Genomic DNA, 16,962 nt, shown 5'->3' on the forward strand with positions numbered 1-16,962 from the left:
GAAGAAATACCAAGCCTTAAGAGCGTTTTCATACTACGTCCGATCCAAATCTGAATCAGTCGCAGTGCGAAACCGGTCTAAGATTTTTTTCTTTGCTTTAATGGTCTAATTTGTCAATTCTCTGTTCCAGCAACCACCTGCAATGCGACACCCAGAACGAGGTGGAAGCTATGGTGGCGAGGGTTCAGCAGTCGGCCCACCAGATTCACATGATCGCGGCCGATATGCCGCATCTACACCGCGGGGACACGGATAGTGGGGTAAGTTGACGAGGCCCACTGTTGGGCATGATGGGCATATGAGTATACATGTCGCAGTAAGATAGATAAAGCCGTAATATAGTTATATCCCTAGGGATATAATTATATACCGTAACATAGTTATACGAAAGCGATTCATTACTATCTCACTAGGAATATAGTTATAAAACGGCCCAAGTTTAGTGATATAGTTATATTACTAGATTAAGTTTAGTGAAATAGCTTTCGGAGTGTGCGGCGCCTATACCAAATGAAAACTTGTCACTGAGAGCAATATGCCAAAAAATTACGTGTTTTGGTGCCCTGTAAAAAATCGAATATACAGTGTTCTACTAAAAGATGTGCCTGTAAGAAGCATTCAATGCTATGTAATTCTAGATGTCATGATTCCTCTTCTTGTCTAAACAAAAGTTAAAAAATACTTTTAAAGAAACCAAGATCTCAAGATATCTCAAAACTGTTGATTAGCTTTAAAAGATTTTTAATGTTTGATTAGTTTAAAGTATTGTTAATGTTTAAATTCCAAAAAATATGATCAATTTAATTACAATTGAAATTAATACGTGTTAATGTCACAAAGTATTGTAACTAACTGCAGGATACATGATTTTTTAATAAAAATAAAACCAATTTAATATTGTTTTATTTAATTATACAGTGTGTTTGAGATAGGGCTAGCGATAATTTAAGGCGATGTTATTATGTCAATTTTATCGACAAAAATGCCCCCACTTATGTGGGCCTACCCCCCTCAAAAAAATTTTTTTTATATGTTATTCTACCTTTTGTCGGCGTGATTTTAATGTACACCACAAAATACGTCCACAAAATTACAGCTCTCTAGTGCCAATAGTTTCCAAGCAAAACCTCGAACGGACAGACAGATGACAGACAGACATTACGAAACTATAAGGGTTCCTTGTCAGGACTACGGAATCCTAAAAATGAGAAATAATAACCATAAAACTTTAAAAAAAAATGAGAGCATTTTTGTCGATAAAATTGACATCACAACATCGCCTTAAATTATCGCTAACCCTATCCCAAACACACTGTATACGGTAGATTTCTATTTTACAAAGCTTAATCAAGTAATATATTTATAACACTGAACTTAATCTAGTAATATAACTATATCACTAAACTTGGGCCGTTTTATAACTATATTCCTAGTGAGATAGTAATGAATCGCTTTCCTATAACAATGTTACGGTATACAGGGTGACTGGAACTGAACCCGCCATAGCTAATACGCGTATAGAGGAGGTCATTTGCTAATTATTGAACCTTACTTTCTATGACTAAAGTTTCATAGTTTATGAGATATGACAATTTTTATACTTGTTTCAGATTTTCCCGAAATTTGACCTAAAAACTGCTTAAATTTTTTTTCTCGCATGATTTTAACCGATTTTTTTATTTGATACTAATATCGAATAAACCTTTAGTCAAATAAAATAAATTTCAGATCTAGATAATGATTCAATAACTAGTTACGAGCCGCCAAAGTTCAACAAAAGTACAAACCACGATAAAAAATTCAAATTCGATTTCGATTTAAGAAAAAACTAATGGTGATAATGGATTGCCAATGATCTTAAAAATATCTCTGCCTTCTCTTCTTTCCAATGATATATCACACGTAGTAATTAGATATTGAAATTTATTAAAAATTCAAAGTTTATGGAAGAAAATGGAGTAATTTACGAAAATTATCCATACAAAGTTTCTTCAAACAACTCATATTTTCTGCTATACTCCTTTTCATAACTATTTTCGTGTTTTTTTGAAAAATGAATTTAAAAATAATAATCACATTATAAAGAAAAAAAAAATTAAAAAAATTCAAAATCAACTTTGTATGGATAATTTTTGTATTATTACTCCATTTTCTTCCATAAACTTTGAATTTTTGATAAATTTCAATATCTAATTACAACGTGTGATATATCATTGGAAAGAAGAGAAGCTGGAGATATTTTTAAGATTATTGGCAATCAACTATCACCATTAATTTTTGTTTCAATCGAATTCGAAGTAGAATTTTTTATCGTGGTTTGTACTTTTGTTAGACTTTGGCGGCTCGTAACTAGCTATTCAATCATTATCTGGATCAGAAATTTATTTTATTTGAATTAAGACATATTCGATATTAATATCAAATAAAAAAAACTGTTGAAATCACGCGAGAAAAAAAATTGAAGCAGTTTTCAGGTCAAATTTTGGAAAAATCTGAAAAAAGTATAAAAATTGACATATCTCCTAAACTATAAAACTTTAGCCATAGAAAGTAAAGTTCAATAATTAGCAAATGACCTCCTCTATACGCCTATTAGCTATGGCGGGTTCAGTTCCAGTCACCCTGTATAATTATATCCCTAGGGATATAGCTATATTACGGCTTTATCTATCTTACTGCGACATACACATGGTGGCCGATATGCCGCATCTACACGGATAGCGGGGTAAGTTGACGAGGCCCACTGTTGGGCATGATGGGCATATGAATATACACATGGTGGCCGATATGCCGCATTTTCACCGCGGGGACACGGATAGTGGGGTAAGTTGAGACCCAGTGCTGGACATACTGTGCTAATGAAAGAAGAAAGAAAATGTTTTATTTGGTTCAAAATATAAAATTATGCAATTATACAGTTTGATAGTTAACTGCCCATTGCCGGTCATATATTCTCGTTCTATCGCAAAGAATCACCATTTGATGAGAGCGAGAGCAAAAACGGAAATGGATAGTTAACACTGTGGCCGATAGTACATGTACTTGTGCATGTTGTGAACCAAAATTGCATTCGCTCAGCATTGTGTTCTGCTCTGAGATAGAACCCAGAACATGACGCGGTTATTCTGCGGAAGCCATTGTTCGAAAAAGCGCTACCTATTGCTGTTCTTAACCCGTCTGGCTAGCGTTATACTCAACGAAACGACTCGTGGCAGGCGAGACCATAAGTAATTTTTGAAACAGAGATACACCACACTCTTGGCGAGTGTATTTTATTAATTATTACGTAAGTATTATAAACAACGCTAATGCCTGCCTCTGTGTGGCGTCACCAGCGTAAGTGCGAGAGAAAACGTCATATTCACTGTTTTATTATTACCTACACCGTCTGCCACGAATCGTTGCGCTAGTATAGGAGTGTAGGTCCCCAACCCATCTGGCTAGCGTGAGGAATGTAGTCTCCCCAAACCGTCTGTCCAATGTTAAAAGTTTAGGCCAAATAGTCCATTTTCCTCTGAAGACAGTTGTGTTCCTGCAATGGAGACTAAATGACATGATAATGAGTATACCTACTTGGTTTTTTGAAATGAATGAAATAACAATGTAATAATTTATCATTTGCACAATTATTACACTAATACTTTTATGTGCAAACGATTGCAAGCTCTGACAAAATACTAAAAGAACATTATATGAAAGTAACTCTTTTCTGTCTGTCTGTACCTTTCTAGCAACAGCTTAAAACACTGAACGGATTGTGCTGAAACACACTTATAATAACTTTATGATGTCAACGTTAACACTTGGCATCCCCTAAGAAATGGTTGTCCCAACTTCATCCCCTAAAGGGATGAAATGGGTTTCAACAGTTTAACGCGAGCAAAACCACAGGCAAAAGCTGGTAAACAATTAAGACCCACCTGTCTTTAATCCGGCAAACCGAAACCGAAAGTAGCGTCTTATCAAACTCTACGTCACGCGAGGAATTCAAACCAATTAGCAATTATCTTGTGCAAAATCGCGTTATCAGTCATCAGTGTTCGCACATACGCTGCCGCGGCGCGACGTGTGGTGATTTTGTTGTAATAATAATTATTAATAATGGATACCTGCAAGATAAAAATACAAACCGTTTTGAAGACGAAAAGTGCATCTTTTAGGAATGTGAAGAGGATTAGTCTGTGGCCGTATTTAGGGAGAAGAGTGGTTAAATATGAAGTATGTTTGTTTTTATTTTGTTTGTTAACCTATCGAACTTTTCTCGAACAGAGGAGTGTCTAGTAGAGAAAATTGGCAATCAATAATAATAGACCCTAAATCTGTTCAGGTAGAGACGTATCTCCAGTAACAATTGGAGCGGTAATTGACAGGTGAATTGCGCGATGGCTTAATCACAAGTGAACCTTGTTTTTAATTGATAAAATTTATTGGCCTTAATAATTTAGTGAGTCACAGTTTTTCTGTTATGATGTTCCTAATATTGATCGTAAAGTTTTGTATTTACTTGATTGATATCTTCCCTTATTCAGAATTTTCAGATATATTTTGCCACAAATGCTTGCCTACGTATCTCCTAGTTCAATGTCACTACTAGTATAATATCTAAATTCGTCGAAATTCAATGCTCAAAGTTCAAGGTAACCGAAGATTCTGCGGTTCAGTCATAAACTTTAACAAACTAACAGAGACACTACCGCATGTATCATTGTTTTTAAGAAGCTTAGATGTCAAAAAAATGCAAATAATATGATGCAATTTTGTTCGTTTGAAAAGTAAATATTACGGCATTATTATTTTTAGAAATAAAACTCTAAAAGATCACATCATATGCTAGAATTTATTAAGCAAACAGCGCAGGCGCAATCTAAAGGCATTTACCGCTTCTGATAATGTCTTGACATGTTAATTTATGCCTTATGTACAGTCACGGAATGAAAAGGTTCGTCAGTTTTCAAATTGATTCCTTCAACGAATCGCGAGCACATATTACCTTTTGAAACTATGTTACATAATAATCTCGAGTTAGAGAAAATAATCTTTAACTGTTCGTCAGTAAAGTTCAAAATTATTCAGATCAAAGTTGTTTGACGATTTAACTTGTCAAGAGGATTATTATGATTGATAAACTAAAACCTTCTTGTTGGTTCAACCTGCCATTATTTATTAAATAAAAAAACTACATTTTGTAACATTGCACTGATGGGATAGAAAAATAAACAAGCAAAACCTTATTCGTTAGCAAACGTCATATTTATTTAAATGTTAGCAGCACTGTTTCTTGCACGGTTATGTTGGCAGGTTTGACTCTTACAGTACCTAGTGTAAGCGAAAACCGACACTAAGGTGACGAACCTTTTCATTCCGCGACTGTACTCTCACTAAATTCAAGGAAATGTAAACCTTATTGTCTTAGCTATGAATTTTATTTTTGCTTAATTAGATCTCCAAACAATAAAGATCATAATTGTAAACTTTGATGGTTCCATAATTTGTGTAAAGGCGAGTTTAGACTAGTGCATTTACTTGTAATGTACCTAACAGAACAACGAGCCGCTCTATGAAATGTCTAACCCTGTCACGAACCAAACGTCATTATATTCACTGTATTGTACCATTCGTAAAGAACAATAATTACCTACATAGAAAGGTTATCAATACTCACCTTAAAATATTGTCCATGAGTGTTACATTTACAGCGTTCATGTATTATGATTAATTTAATATAAACCTTAGGTTTACCACCATACGTCTTAAAATTGATTGAACACATTACCCAACTTTACACGAAGAATCTTTTTTTACCTCCTAGATGTTTGCTGACCGAATTTAATCCTTATTCATTTGTATTACAGGTGTGCAGTTGTTCCGTGAGCGGCTCAGTTACCAACATATCGACGTCATCGTCGCACAATGAATCTCTCCATAATCATCAGTTGTTGAATAATACAGGTAAAAAACTAAATTATAAACAAACCCAATACAGGATGTCCCAAAAAGAGCGTGCCAAACTTAGATTAATGGATGACCATATAATAATATTAAATACTCTTTATTGCACACCAAAGAAAAGAACAGAAAGAAAAGGAACACATAAGGTACAACTAGGCGGTCTTATCGCTATGAAGCGATCTCTTCCAGACAACCTATGGAGAGGACAGTTACATATAATAAAATACTTGAGTGAAAGTATCACCATTTCAGAGATACGATTTTTTTCATGTCTTTTTTTTAAAACCCAAGCCTTTGAACATATCTCTTGTTACTGCGTCTACAAATATAAAAAAAGATAAGAATAATATCTGCTCATTTGTAATTTTTGGAACATCCTGTATATTGTTTGTCCAACTGTCAAATAGCCAACTCTTACGTCAACACAACGTCGTATAAAGTTAGATTTGCAAACATCAAACAGTTTTTATCAAATAATAGCCCGGATCATATGAATTTCCTGTTATTGTTACATAAATATTTTCCCCATATCTTTAAGTATTGTATATTTTAAAAAACCCGAGGCGAGAAAAGATGAAAATGGTTCGGGTCGATTTAAAGATCTTTTTTTACTTATTAAGACAAAGATACAACTGGGACATACATAAATATTAAGTACATAGTCATACATGCGCTAAAATAAAGTGCTTGTAAAAAAATGACACTTCGGTTTTGATGACACCTACCTATACCGTATTCCCGTCGCATTCAGGTTTTAATTTGTTCGATTCTAGTTTTAATGTTGCAGCTTACGTACGCTTTCACTGTAAACTGAACCTTATCTGTATCTATTTTAGGTCCAATATACGGTAACCTGCTATCGTCAGGGGGCAAGCCCCTGTCGTCCCCTACCGCGCGTCAGCAACAACAACTGGCGGCGATACAGGCTGCCAATGCCAGGCGGATGCCGCCAGAAGTGCCAAAGAGGACCAGCAGTATTACCCTCAAGTAAGTAGTATACAGTCTGGTCGCCGAGCACCTAAAATTTTGTCCAATGACCCCAAGTTAACGGCGTGTGCGACGGGCGCCCGCAGTGAGTGTGCGAGCGCGACAGCGAGCGATAAGGATGGGTAGCTTGGGGTCATTGGACAAAATTCTACGTGCTCATAGACCGGGCTTTAGACATTCCGCGGCATCCTTAGACATGCCGAAATGTGTCAAGAATTCGCTCGTGCGTATCGACAATTGATTGACGCTGACGCATCCCAAAGGCTGCCAACGTATCCCGAAGACTTCCGACGCATCCCGAAGCCTTCCGACGCATTCCGAAGACTGCCGAAGCTTACCAAAGGCTTCTGGTTCGGTATTTCTAAGCATGCCGTGGCATGCTAAAACCATTATTATTGCCTAAAAATCCGTGCCGTGCCGTTTCTATAATGTGCTCAGTTCCTAAGCATTAAGGTCTACATCTCAAAAATCTCCCCCCAGTGCTGAAAGTCCAGTATCGCTCCGCCGCGCCAAGTGCGGAGGAGCAGTTTTCGACGAGGTTCGATGTCTTCAGAGACACAGTTAAAAATAGTCATTGTATCACAGACATTATGGTCTACATTTCAACACAGAGTCCAGTGTAGGGCTCCATGGCTTCGGCGACACTATAGTTAAAAATAGCCACTGTATCATAAGCATTAAGGTCTAAATTCCAATACTTGTCGCCAGTGCTGAAAGTCCAGTATCGCTCCGCCGCGCCGAATGCGGAGGAGCAGTAGTACGAGGAGGATCGATGTCCTCGGTCCAGTCCTCGTCATCGTCATCGTCGCAGGAGCACCGCCATCATTACCACCAGCCGTACCAGCAGAGGGCTCCGGTGAGTATTAGAATAAAGCCTGGTCCGTGAGCACGTACAATCCCGTCCAATGACCCCAAGCTACCCATCCTTATCGCTCGCGCGTAATTATGTAGCCGTCGCGACTGTGCGACGGGCGCCCGCAGTGAGTGTGCGAGACGGACCAGGCTTTAGAATGGAATAGTTTTTATTTGAAAGAGACTTGTTTTTATAATATACAAGCAGGCAAGACATAGGTACTTAAAAAGATACACAAATGGACAGATAGCTGCTTGTGCTCCTCTGACAAGAAGGTACCCGCTCAGCAAACATCAAGACCGAGCCAGAGCTTGTCTCGAAACTGATTTTCAGCGGGGGCCCTTACGGGCGCAATGTAGTAGTATTCGATTAAGTAAGGTTCTACCGGTTTAGACCTGACGTCCTTAATTTAAGAAATTCAGGACGTCATTCTAAACCTCAACCTTCCTGCACATAGCCTTATTAATGTGTGTCATTGACATTGCATTTGTTTATTTCAAGAATTAAATCTGTGTTTCAAAAGTTGACCGCCAGGAACGTTCTGGTTTGGAAATGGTTACATGCCAAAATAACCCTTAAAGTTAAACTTAGTGACATGCGTATAAAACTTTTACAAGTTTATAACGCACTTAATAATATCAAATCATGGCATGGGGTTTTTGTCACACGGCGGAAAAGAGATTTAATTTACCTACAGGAATGGGTGAGGGCAAAGAAAAAGATTGCATGAGGTTTCGTTTTACTTTATATTTTGTATGTTATGATTGTTAAGCACGATGTTCCCACTACATTAAGATATGACAAAAACTTGTCAGGTGTACATTTAAATCCTACCTAGGCTTTAACCCTCTATAGGGCATGACATATTGAACATTTTCATTCATTTTCCACCTTATGATAATTGAATAAGGGTCATAGAGCCTTATACAGGGTTAACCTTATCCTCTACATCCCAGGAGCCTCACATCCACATCCAAGAGCAGCACTACCAAGGCCACCAGCGCACGGCATCTGGCTCCGCCTACGAGGGCGTGGCCGCGCCAGTCCCCGCCCCCGGATTCCCCGTGTGGAAGCGACAGGACGCGCCCCCGTACTACGAAGCGCCACCGCCGGCGGTATGCTGTCGCCCGCATGATAGACACCCGCCCACCCACCACCAACAGCCCAAGGTACGCATGTCGCTTGGTACAGGGGGCACTCCGATGTTGTCTTGTATTGAACTATGATACGAAAGCCCTAAGGTCCAAGTGTGGAAGCGACAGGACGCGCCCCCGTACTACGAGGCGCCGCCGCCAGCAGTATGCTGTCGCCCGCATGATAGACACCCGCCCGCCCAACACCAACAGCCCAAGGTACGCATGTCGCTTGGTACAGGGGGCACTCCGATGTTGTCTTGTATTTAACTATGATACGAAAGCCCTAAGGTCCAAGTGTGGAAGCGACAGGACGCGCCCCCGTACCACGAGGCTCCTCCGCCAGCGGTATGCTGTCGCCCGCATGATAGACACCCGCCCGCCCACCACCAACAGCCCAAGGTATGCATGGTTTTGTGGTACAGGGGACACTCGATCGGCTAGTGTCGTTATGATACTAAGGCCCCCGTACTACGAGGCGCTCCCGCCGGTCCAAGGTATGCATGGTTGCGTGGTACAGGGGACACTCAATCGACTTGTGTCGTTGTGATACTAGGGCCCTCGTACTACGAGGCGCTCCCGCCGGCGGTATGCTGTCGCCCGCATGATAAATACTCGCCCGCTCACAACTAACTTTGGTTCCTTGGTACAGGGTGCACTCGCATGTTGATTGTATTTTATTCTTTTGCGTCACGTGAATGATTTTCGTTCCACTTTTATGACCTTCCTACAAGATACTTCCTTAAGAATTTGAATTTGTTACTTATTTATTATACGAGGGTCCAGAGTACCTTGGTTACACAGGAGTTGCAGCGGCTGGAACATACAAATGTAACATCGATCATATTGTTTTATTTTCAAGCAACCACCTCTTTTGTTTTCCTTTATGAATCACCAGCTAAGTCAGGATATAAATAAAATCAATTGTTAAAAGTATACAAATCTCTTACAGGTTTCCGAAACAGTCCGCAAACGTCAATACCGCGTGGGGCTCAATCTGTTCAACAAGAAGCCTGAGCGTGGCGTGGCTTACCTCATAGCTAGGGGGTTCCTAGAGAACTCCCCTCGGGGAGTTGCTCGCTTCCTCATCACGCGCAAGGGGTTAAGCAAGCAGATGATCGGGGAGTACTTGGGCAACCTGCAGAACCCGTTCAACATGGCTGTGCTAGAGTGAGTTGGTGTTTTGTTGAATATAGCAAATTACAGGTTTATCGCTTAACTGAGTGTGTGTGTGTCACTAGAATCACACAAATCCGAAGGAAATCTGAAGTCTCACTGACGTTTGACCGTCACAAAAACTCCTGTGCCGCTTCCATACCTCAGGCAGTAAAGCGCTAGTTCTTTAGTTCGCTAGTCCTGTAGTTAAAAAGCCGGAGCGCACATATAGTTGGTGGTAGGGCTTGTTCTAAGCCCGCTGGGATTGCTACCACCGTCTTTCCTAAGACAGTTGCCAGAAAAAACATGTTGAGAGCATTTTTGTGTTTTGGCAATTGGAGGTAAGATATCCAATCCCTCTGTTTGGATGAAGATCGCGTCCACCTTCGGCCTGATCATCACTTTCCATAAAATGAAATGGAGGTCAAAACTTCTCCGTTGTGATTAAAAAATCGTAGCGTGGCGCATTCTTATAGTTTGGGCGTAAATGATTGTGGGAATATCGGGCCTTCCCAACCCTTTTGGCCAGTATGGGGAGTGTAAAGTAAATTGTGGAGAGTTGTGTTCCTGCAGAGGTATAGGGGACTTAACGACCTATGGCCCAATTCACGTATTTTAACAGTCNAAACAGTCAAGATCTCGCTGACGTTTTGAAGTCGTCCCATTGAAAAACAGTTCTAAATCCGTATTCACAAGGGTCATTTTTGATAGAACGATTACTCGATAGGATCGTAACTCAGCGATTTGTTGTCTTTGAAGTTTTGTTACGTCGTCCCATTAAAAATCAGTTCTAAATCCGTATTTACCAGAGTCATTTTGATAGAACAATTATTCGATAGAATCGCAACTCAGTGTTTTGTCGTTGAAGTTATGTTTTGTGAATAAGGCTACTAATCATGATGACTATAATTTTCTCACAGATGCTTCGTCAACGAGCTAGACCTCTCCGGCATGGCGGTCGACGTGGCTCTTCGAAGATACCAGGCCCACTTCCGACTACCTGGTGAAGCTCAGAAGATCGAGCGGCTGGTGGAAGCCTTTGCCCGCCGCTACTGTATTTGCAATACTGACTTTGTGCAGCGGCTGAGGACTCAGGATACGGTGAGTGGATGTATGGAGTTAGTCACGGTGACTTGGACCAGTTTTCTTCTCTCGATCGTCGAGAGAAGAAAACAGGTTATGAAAAAAATTACCGACAGACATGACTTTCATTGGTTGGGGTTTTTATTGGCGGTCAAGCTGTAGATCCTGGCTATACAGGAGTTGCAGCTGTGGGAACGAGAGGTGGGAATAGTCCCGTTATGACGAAAATGGGTCTATCCCCTTTTGTCCTCTTTTTGGATTGACCAGAAGATATCGCTTCATATCGCATTCAGATATATGTGGACTGATGTCTGGGATGAAATATCAAACGCCGAGTAGGATATGAGTGACTTTTTTTTATAATATTATAGATACCTAGGTGACATGCAATGTTTCCCACTTAGTGCGGTGGGACCATGGTTAAAATAAATTACCCGTAGACCCACTGGCAAACACTGTTCAGAACGGTGGGACAACGGGTAAAAAAAATTACCCGTGGACCCACCAGGGGGATATGTTGGGGGGACCACGGGCAAAAGCCGCTTCCTAGCGATAAGATTAGTTCTGTTGTTCCAATTTTGTTTGTCAGTTTTGTATGGTGCTCAATAAAGAGTAACTAGGCTAAATTTGATGCCAAGACCTCCTGGTTTTAATAATGTTGAATAAACTACAGGTATAGCGAATAATTGAGAAGCTATTTGCGGCACTGCAGCGGTGAGGAAGGGGTCAAATATAGAAATCTTCAAATTGTATACAACGGCAACTCTTAAGCCGCCTAGTGTCAAAATCTGAAACTAAGCCCGGTTTCCATTCAAAACCTTTCTCCGCTCTGGCTTGGTGGAAACTGGGCCTATAGCTCTAAGGGTACATTTTTGACTTATGTTGTAATTTTTTCTTTCCAGATCTTCGTGCTAGCCTTCGCGATAATAATGCTGAACACAGACCTCCACACACCCAACTTGAAGCCCGAAGCACGAATGTCGCTGGACGACTTCGTACGGAACCTCCGAGGGATCGACGACTGTGGGGACATTGACAGAGACATGCTGGCTGGAATATACGATAGGGTCAAGTCGAGCGAGTTTAGGCCGGGAAGCGACCATGTCACGCAGGTAATAAGAATTATTTTAAATGAGTATTTTTTGTTCGTTCATTCGTTTCAGCCGAAAGACGTCCACTGCTGGACAAAGGCCTCCCCCAAGGATTTCCATAAAGACCGGTCTTTCGCCGTTCGCATCCAGGCGCCTCTCTCGACCTTCACCAGATCGTCGGTCCACCTAGTGGGAGGCCTGCCCACGCTACGTCTTCCGGCTCGTGGTGGCCACTCAAGAACTTTCCTGCCCCAGCGGCCGTCAGCTCTACGAGCTATGTGCCCTATTTTTGTACCAATCAATTATGTGACTTTTGACTCCAAATATAAAGTCTTGCATCGACGGGAGACATTGACAGAGATATGCTGGCTGGCATATACGATAGGGTCAAGTCGAGCGAATTCAGGCCGGGAAGCGACCATGTCACGCAGGTAATAAGAGCTATTTTAAATGAATAACTCATTTATTACACCAAATTAAAATCAAATATATTTGTGAAAATGTACTAATTACATAAGTAATTAAGTATACATTCACTAATCTAGCTAAAAAGCTACATGCTCTTGTACTTCTAACAATGTTTAGTTATGGCATCAAACTTTTAATTTCAAGGTGATGAAAGTGCAAGCCACGATCGTGGGCAAGAAGCCACACCTGGCGCTTCCGCACCGACGCCTGGTCTGCTACTGTCGCCTGTACGAGATACCGGACATACACAAGAAGGAACGGCCTGGCGTGCATCAGAGAGAGGTATTCGTTTATAGATAGACAGATAGATCTAAATAAACCATTTATTTAAAACTTTTAAAGACTTCGCCAAATAGAACAATACCTAGCGCGCGATTAGTGTTGATAATGACTAAAGCGGCTGAATTTGACTGACCGTCATTTACGGTCAAATTGGTTAAAAACGGCATTGCGTAGATCTGCCAGATATCTACGCAGGCGCTGGTAGTTATTATTTAAAAGTCGTAGCAGTCATTTGTTTTTTGCAATTGTATTGAAATGCCTTTTTCATGTCCTAGTATAATTTGAAATCGCAAGCAGTGGTTCAGGATAATAGTGACGCCAATTGATGAGCAGTTAGCGCTACTGGATAGTAAAGGGCTTTAGTTTACCACCAGCACTACCACCCTGTGGACATCCCACGCTGCTATTGCCGAACCCATACAAAAAGTTAAATTTTTAACTATACGTTATATAATTCCAGGTGTTCCTATTCAACGATCTGCTGGTGATAACGAAGATATTCAGCAAGAAGAAGTCTTCTGTGACGTACACGTTCCGCCAGTCGTTCCCTCTCTGCGGAATGCTTGTAAACTTGTTCTCAGTGCCGCGTGAGTATGATGTAGCTTAATTTTATTTAGTTTATATACGAGGCTTATTGGGTGAATCGAAACTCGATATTTAATAAATTTATCGACTTTCATTACTTCTCACTTACATGTAAATGTGCCTATCACGAGTATTAAGTTATATCTGTTGCACAGAAATCTTTGTCAGTCATTGTATTGTGAGCTCAACCTGTCATTTGTTTTTTGATCCTGTTTGACTCAGCGGGACAGTTTGCCAAGACCAGTTTACACTTCTTGAGGCCCCGTTTACTCTACCTGTAGACTATTTTAGCAACTTAACTGCCAATTTGACATGCTTCATGTTCGGACGTCATCCATTACTTGCCAACTTAGTATTAACTTACATATTTAAGTAGTGTGTGTGTGTAGTAGTAATGCACAATGACGTCATTACAGACTATCCATTCGGCATCCGCCTATCCCGCCGCGTGGACGGCCGTCGCCTAGCAACCTTCAACGCGCGTAACGAACACGACCGCTGCAAGTTCGCTGAGGACCTGCGCGAGAGTATTGCTGAGATGGACGAAATGGAAGCCATGAGGATCGAGGGCGAACTCAACAGAGGGAAGGGAAGGGGCACAGGAAACAATAGGAATGGTGAGTCAAAGTGATCCGGGTCAAAAGACCAGTTTCTTTAATGATCCGGCTTGAAGGATCATTTCGAGGAGTTGCGTCATAAATGATCCGACTCGAAGGACCAGGTTGCTAAAGACCTGCGCGAGAGTATTGCCGAGATGGACGAAATGGAAGCCATGAGGGTCGAGGGCGAACTCAACAGAGGGAAGGGAAGGGGCACGGGAAACAACAGGAATGGTGAGTGGCTTTAAAGTGATCTGGCTCAAATGATCAGATCTCGGTGTTGCTTCATAAGCGATCCGGCTTGAAGGACCAGTTACTGCATAAGTGATCTGGCTCGAAGGACCAGCACGCGGAGAAAACATCGCCGAATAATACGTCCATGATGTCTGAAGAATTCACTTCAACTGGTCAATGTGACTAAATTACTTTAATTTGTCAAAGAGCGTTATCACTCAGGTTAACGCAAATCTACTTTGATGTGATAGTGCTTGCTTATGAAACCCGTGTTTAATAAAATTAATTATCTTGTCAACAGTAATGGAAAATCGTGACAGCGGAGTGGCGGACGTTGAGATCGACCACCAGCAATGCATGGACCACGTCCATGTTCATGGGTAAGAAATTATTCATTCATTCTCAACGTAAAACTATGTATAAATATCACGATTGGAAACTATAATTTCTAACCTTAATGCAGTCGGCTCGGCATCACATCACTAATGTATTATTTGAATACAGAACAGATAAACACACTCATTCAGGTTCAAATATCAAATAGACTAGCTACCTCGCTCTTGCTAGAAGTGTGCAAGCGAGACAGGAAGCACTTGTCAGTTTCGCGAGACGTCAGCGCGGCGATGCTTGTGTTGATGGCCTCAACTTTCGCTGCGTAACCTAAACAACTACTTATGATGCTCCAGTCCAGTCTATCCCAAAGTGGGAGATAAGGCCCTCTTGTGGGCGCTGCAGGCTTAAAGGGGGGCGGTAAGAGACCCAGAAAAAAAATCGGGACGTTGTGTAGAGGCTTGGGAGGCATCATCTACTGTGAGGACTCTTAGACACTGACTGAGCACTCTACTCTCGACTACAAATGGGGGCGCTAAAAAGAATAAATTCTCAAACTGGGCAGTAGACAAAATAAGTTTGGGAACCGCTGCTCCAGTCTATACAAAAAATAGTTTTTATCATGCTACTTTTGTTTCAACAGAGTGGTAGTACCACCACCGCCGTCCGGGCCGGCTCCGGCGGCGCCGTCGCGGCTGCCACACAATCCGCCTCCCACCACCATCATCAAGCGGAACGTGCTCTCTAACTCGCTCGTGGACATAAACGACCCAGGTGAGTCGACCCTTTTGTCCCCACAGAGTGGTAAAGGCTGGTCCGTGAGCACGTAGAATCCCGTCCAATGACCCCAAGCTACCCATCCTTATCGCTCGCGCGTAATTATATTGCTGTCGCGACTGTGCGACGGGCGCCCGCAGTGAGTGTCCGAGCGCGACAGCAACATAATATTGGGATGGGTAGCTTGAGGTCATTGGACGGGATTCTACGTGCTCACGGACCAGGCTTTAGTACCACTGGCTCCGTCTGAGGCGGCTCCGGCGGCGCCGTCGCGATCCGGCTCGAAGGACCAGGTCGCTGAGGACTTGCGCGAGAGTATTGCTGAGATGGAAGCCATGAGAATCGAGGGCGAACTCAATAGAAAGGGAAGGGGCGCCGGCAACAACAGGAACGGTGAGTTACTACATTGGAAAAGTAATATTCGAAAGTAGCCGGCTCGGAGGACCAGTGTGACAAAAGATTTAGGACACGCTTACGCGGCAAGGGCTGGGTGTGGACAGCAAGAGGAACGGTGAGTGGCTTCTTAAGTCATCTGGCGGCGGTGGAGCTGCTTCATAACCTGCCGCCCACCACCATCGTCAAGCGGAACGTGCTCTCTAACTCGCTCGTGGACATCAACGACCCAGGTGAGTTAATAAAGCAAGCAAGTTTCTAGCAAAAGGGGTCGGACTAGCCGACTCCAAAACCGAGGAACGCGGGTTCGAATCCTGCCGCCGCTCGACTATCGTGGTGAGCCCACTTGTAACACAAGCATATTTAGCTTAGTACGAGGGGATAACGGGACTATTAGTAATTTGTGTGTAAAAAAGGCGTCCATTGCTGGATAAAGATGTCAAGGAATTCCACGACTGGTCCTGCGCTGCCTGCATTTAGGCACATCTCACGACTTTCACCAGATTATACAGATTAGAGGTTCACTGAATGGGAGACCACCTACAAGGTGGACCGACGACATCATAAAGTTAGCAGGAAAGCGCTGGACGCAAGCCGCTAACAATCGATCAACATGGAAAGCATTGGGGGAGGCCTATGTTCAGCAGTGGACGTCCTATGGCTGAAATGATGATGATGATGAATGGGAGACCTGCATATTAAATCTCTCGAGAAGGCCTAAGGCCATTAGTTCTACGAGCTACGTGCCACTTAAGTTTGGCTATTTCTATGGGCTATGTCTTTTGTTCTAGCATAATACTAAATGGTTATTTTCTTTTTACAGTGGCTCTAGCAGCTGAAAGGCTGCAAAGGCGGGGCTCCGTGGGTTCCCTGGACAGCGGCATGTCGGTGTCGTTCCAGCAAGGCAGCCGCAACGCACTGCACGCCACATCACCACGTCATCCTGGGGAACAGAGGTCACCTGGTAAGTTTGGAGTTCCCATAGAACAGAATCTTAACAGTGGCTTTGGTAGCTGAAAGATTGCCGTCCAGGACAAAAGAGA

The 16,962-nt window shown here is 42.0% G+C and overlaps 1 protein-coding gene across 1 annotated transcript; it reads left to right on the top strand.

The window, feature by feature from the left end:
- Nucleotides 1-130: 130 nt before the first annotated feature.
- Nucleotides 131-16,928, top strand: LOC114357806 (IQ motif and SEC7 domain-containing protein 1-like; the record flags this gene model as incomplete). Its single annotated transcript, XM_028311589.1, has 14 exons — nt 131-260; nt 5,853-5,949; nt 6,786-6,936; nt 7,645-7,792; nt 8,746-8,958; nt 9,875-10,092; nt 10,998-11,178; nt 12,063-12,272; nt 12,864-13,001; nt 13,462-13,588; nt 14,003-14,203; nt 14,721-14,799; nt 15,393-15,523; nt 16,743-16,928. Coding segments are annotated over 14 exons (2,210 nt in total), but the record flags the coding sequence as incomplete, so codon positions are not given.
- Between the last annotated feature and the right edge of the window lie 34 nt (nt 16,929-16,962).

The sequence above is a fragment of the Ostrinia furnacalis genome, unplaced genomic scaffold, assembly GCF_004193835.3.
Source record: "Ostrinia furnacalis isolate ACB-3 unplaced genomic scaffold, ASM419383v2 OfSCF3382, whole genome shotgun sequence".
Taxonomy (NCBI): Eukaryota; Metazoa; Arthropoda; class Insecta; order Lepidoptera; family Crambidae; genus Ostrinia; species Ostrinia furnacalis.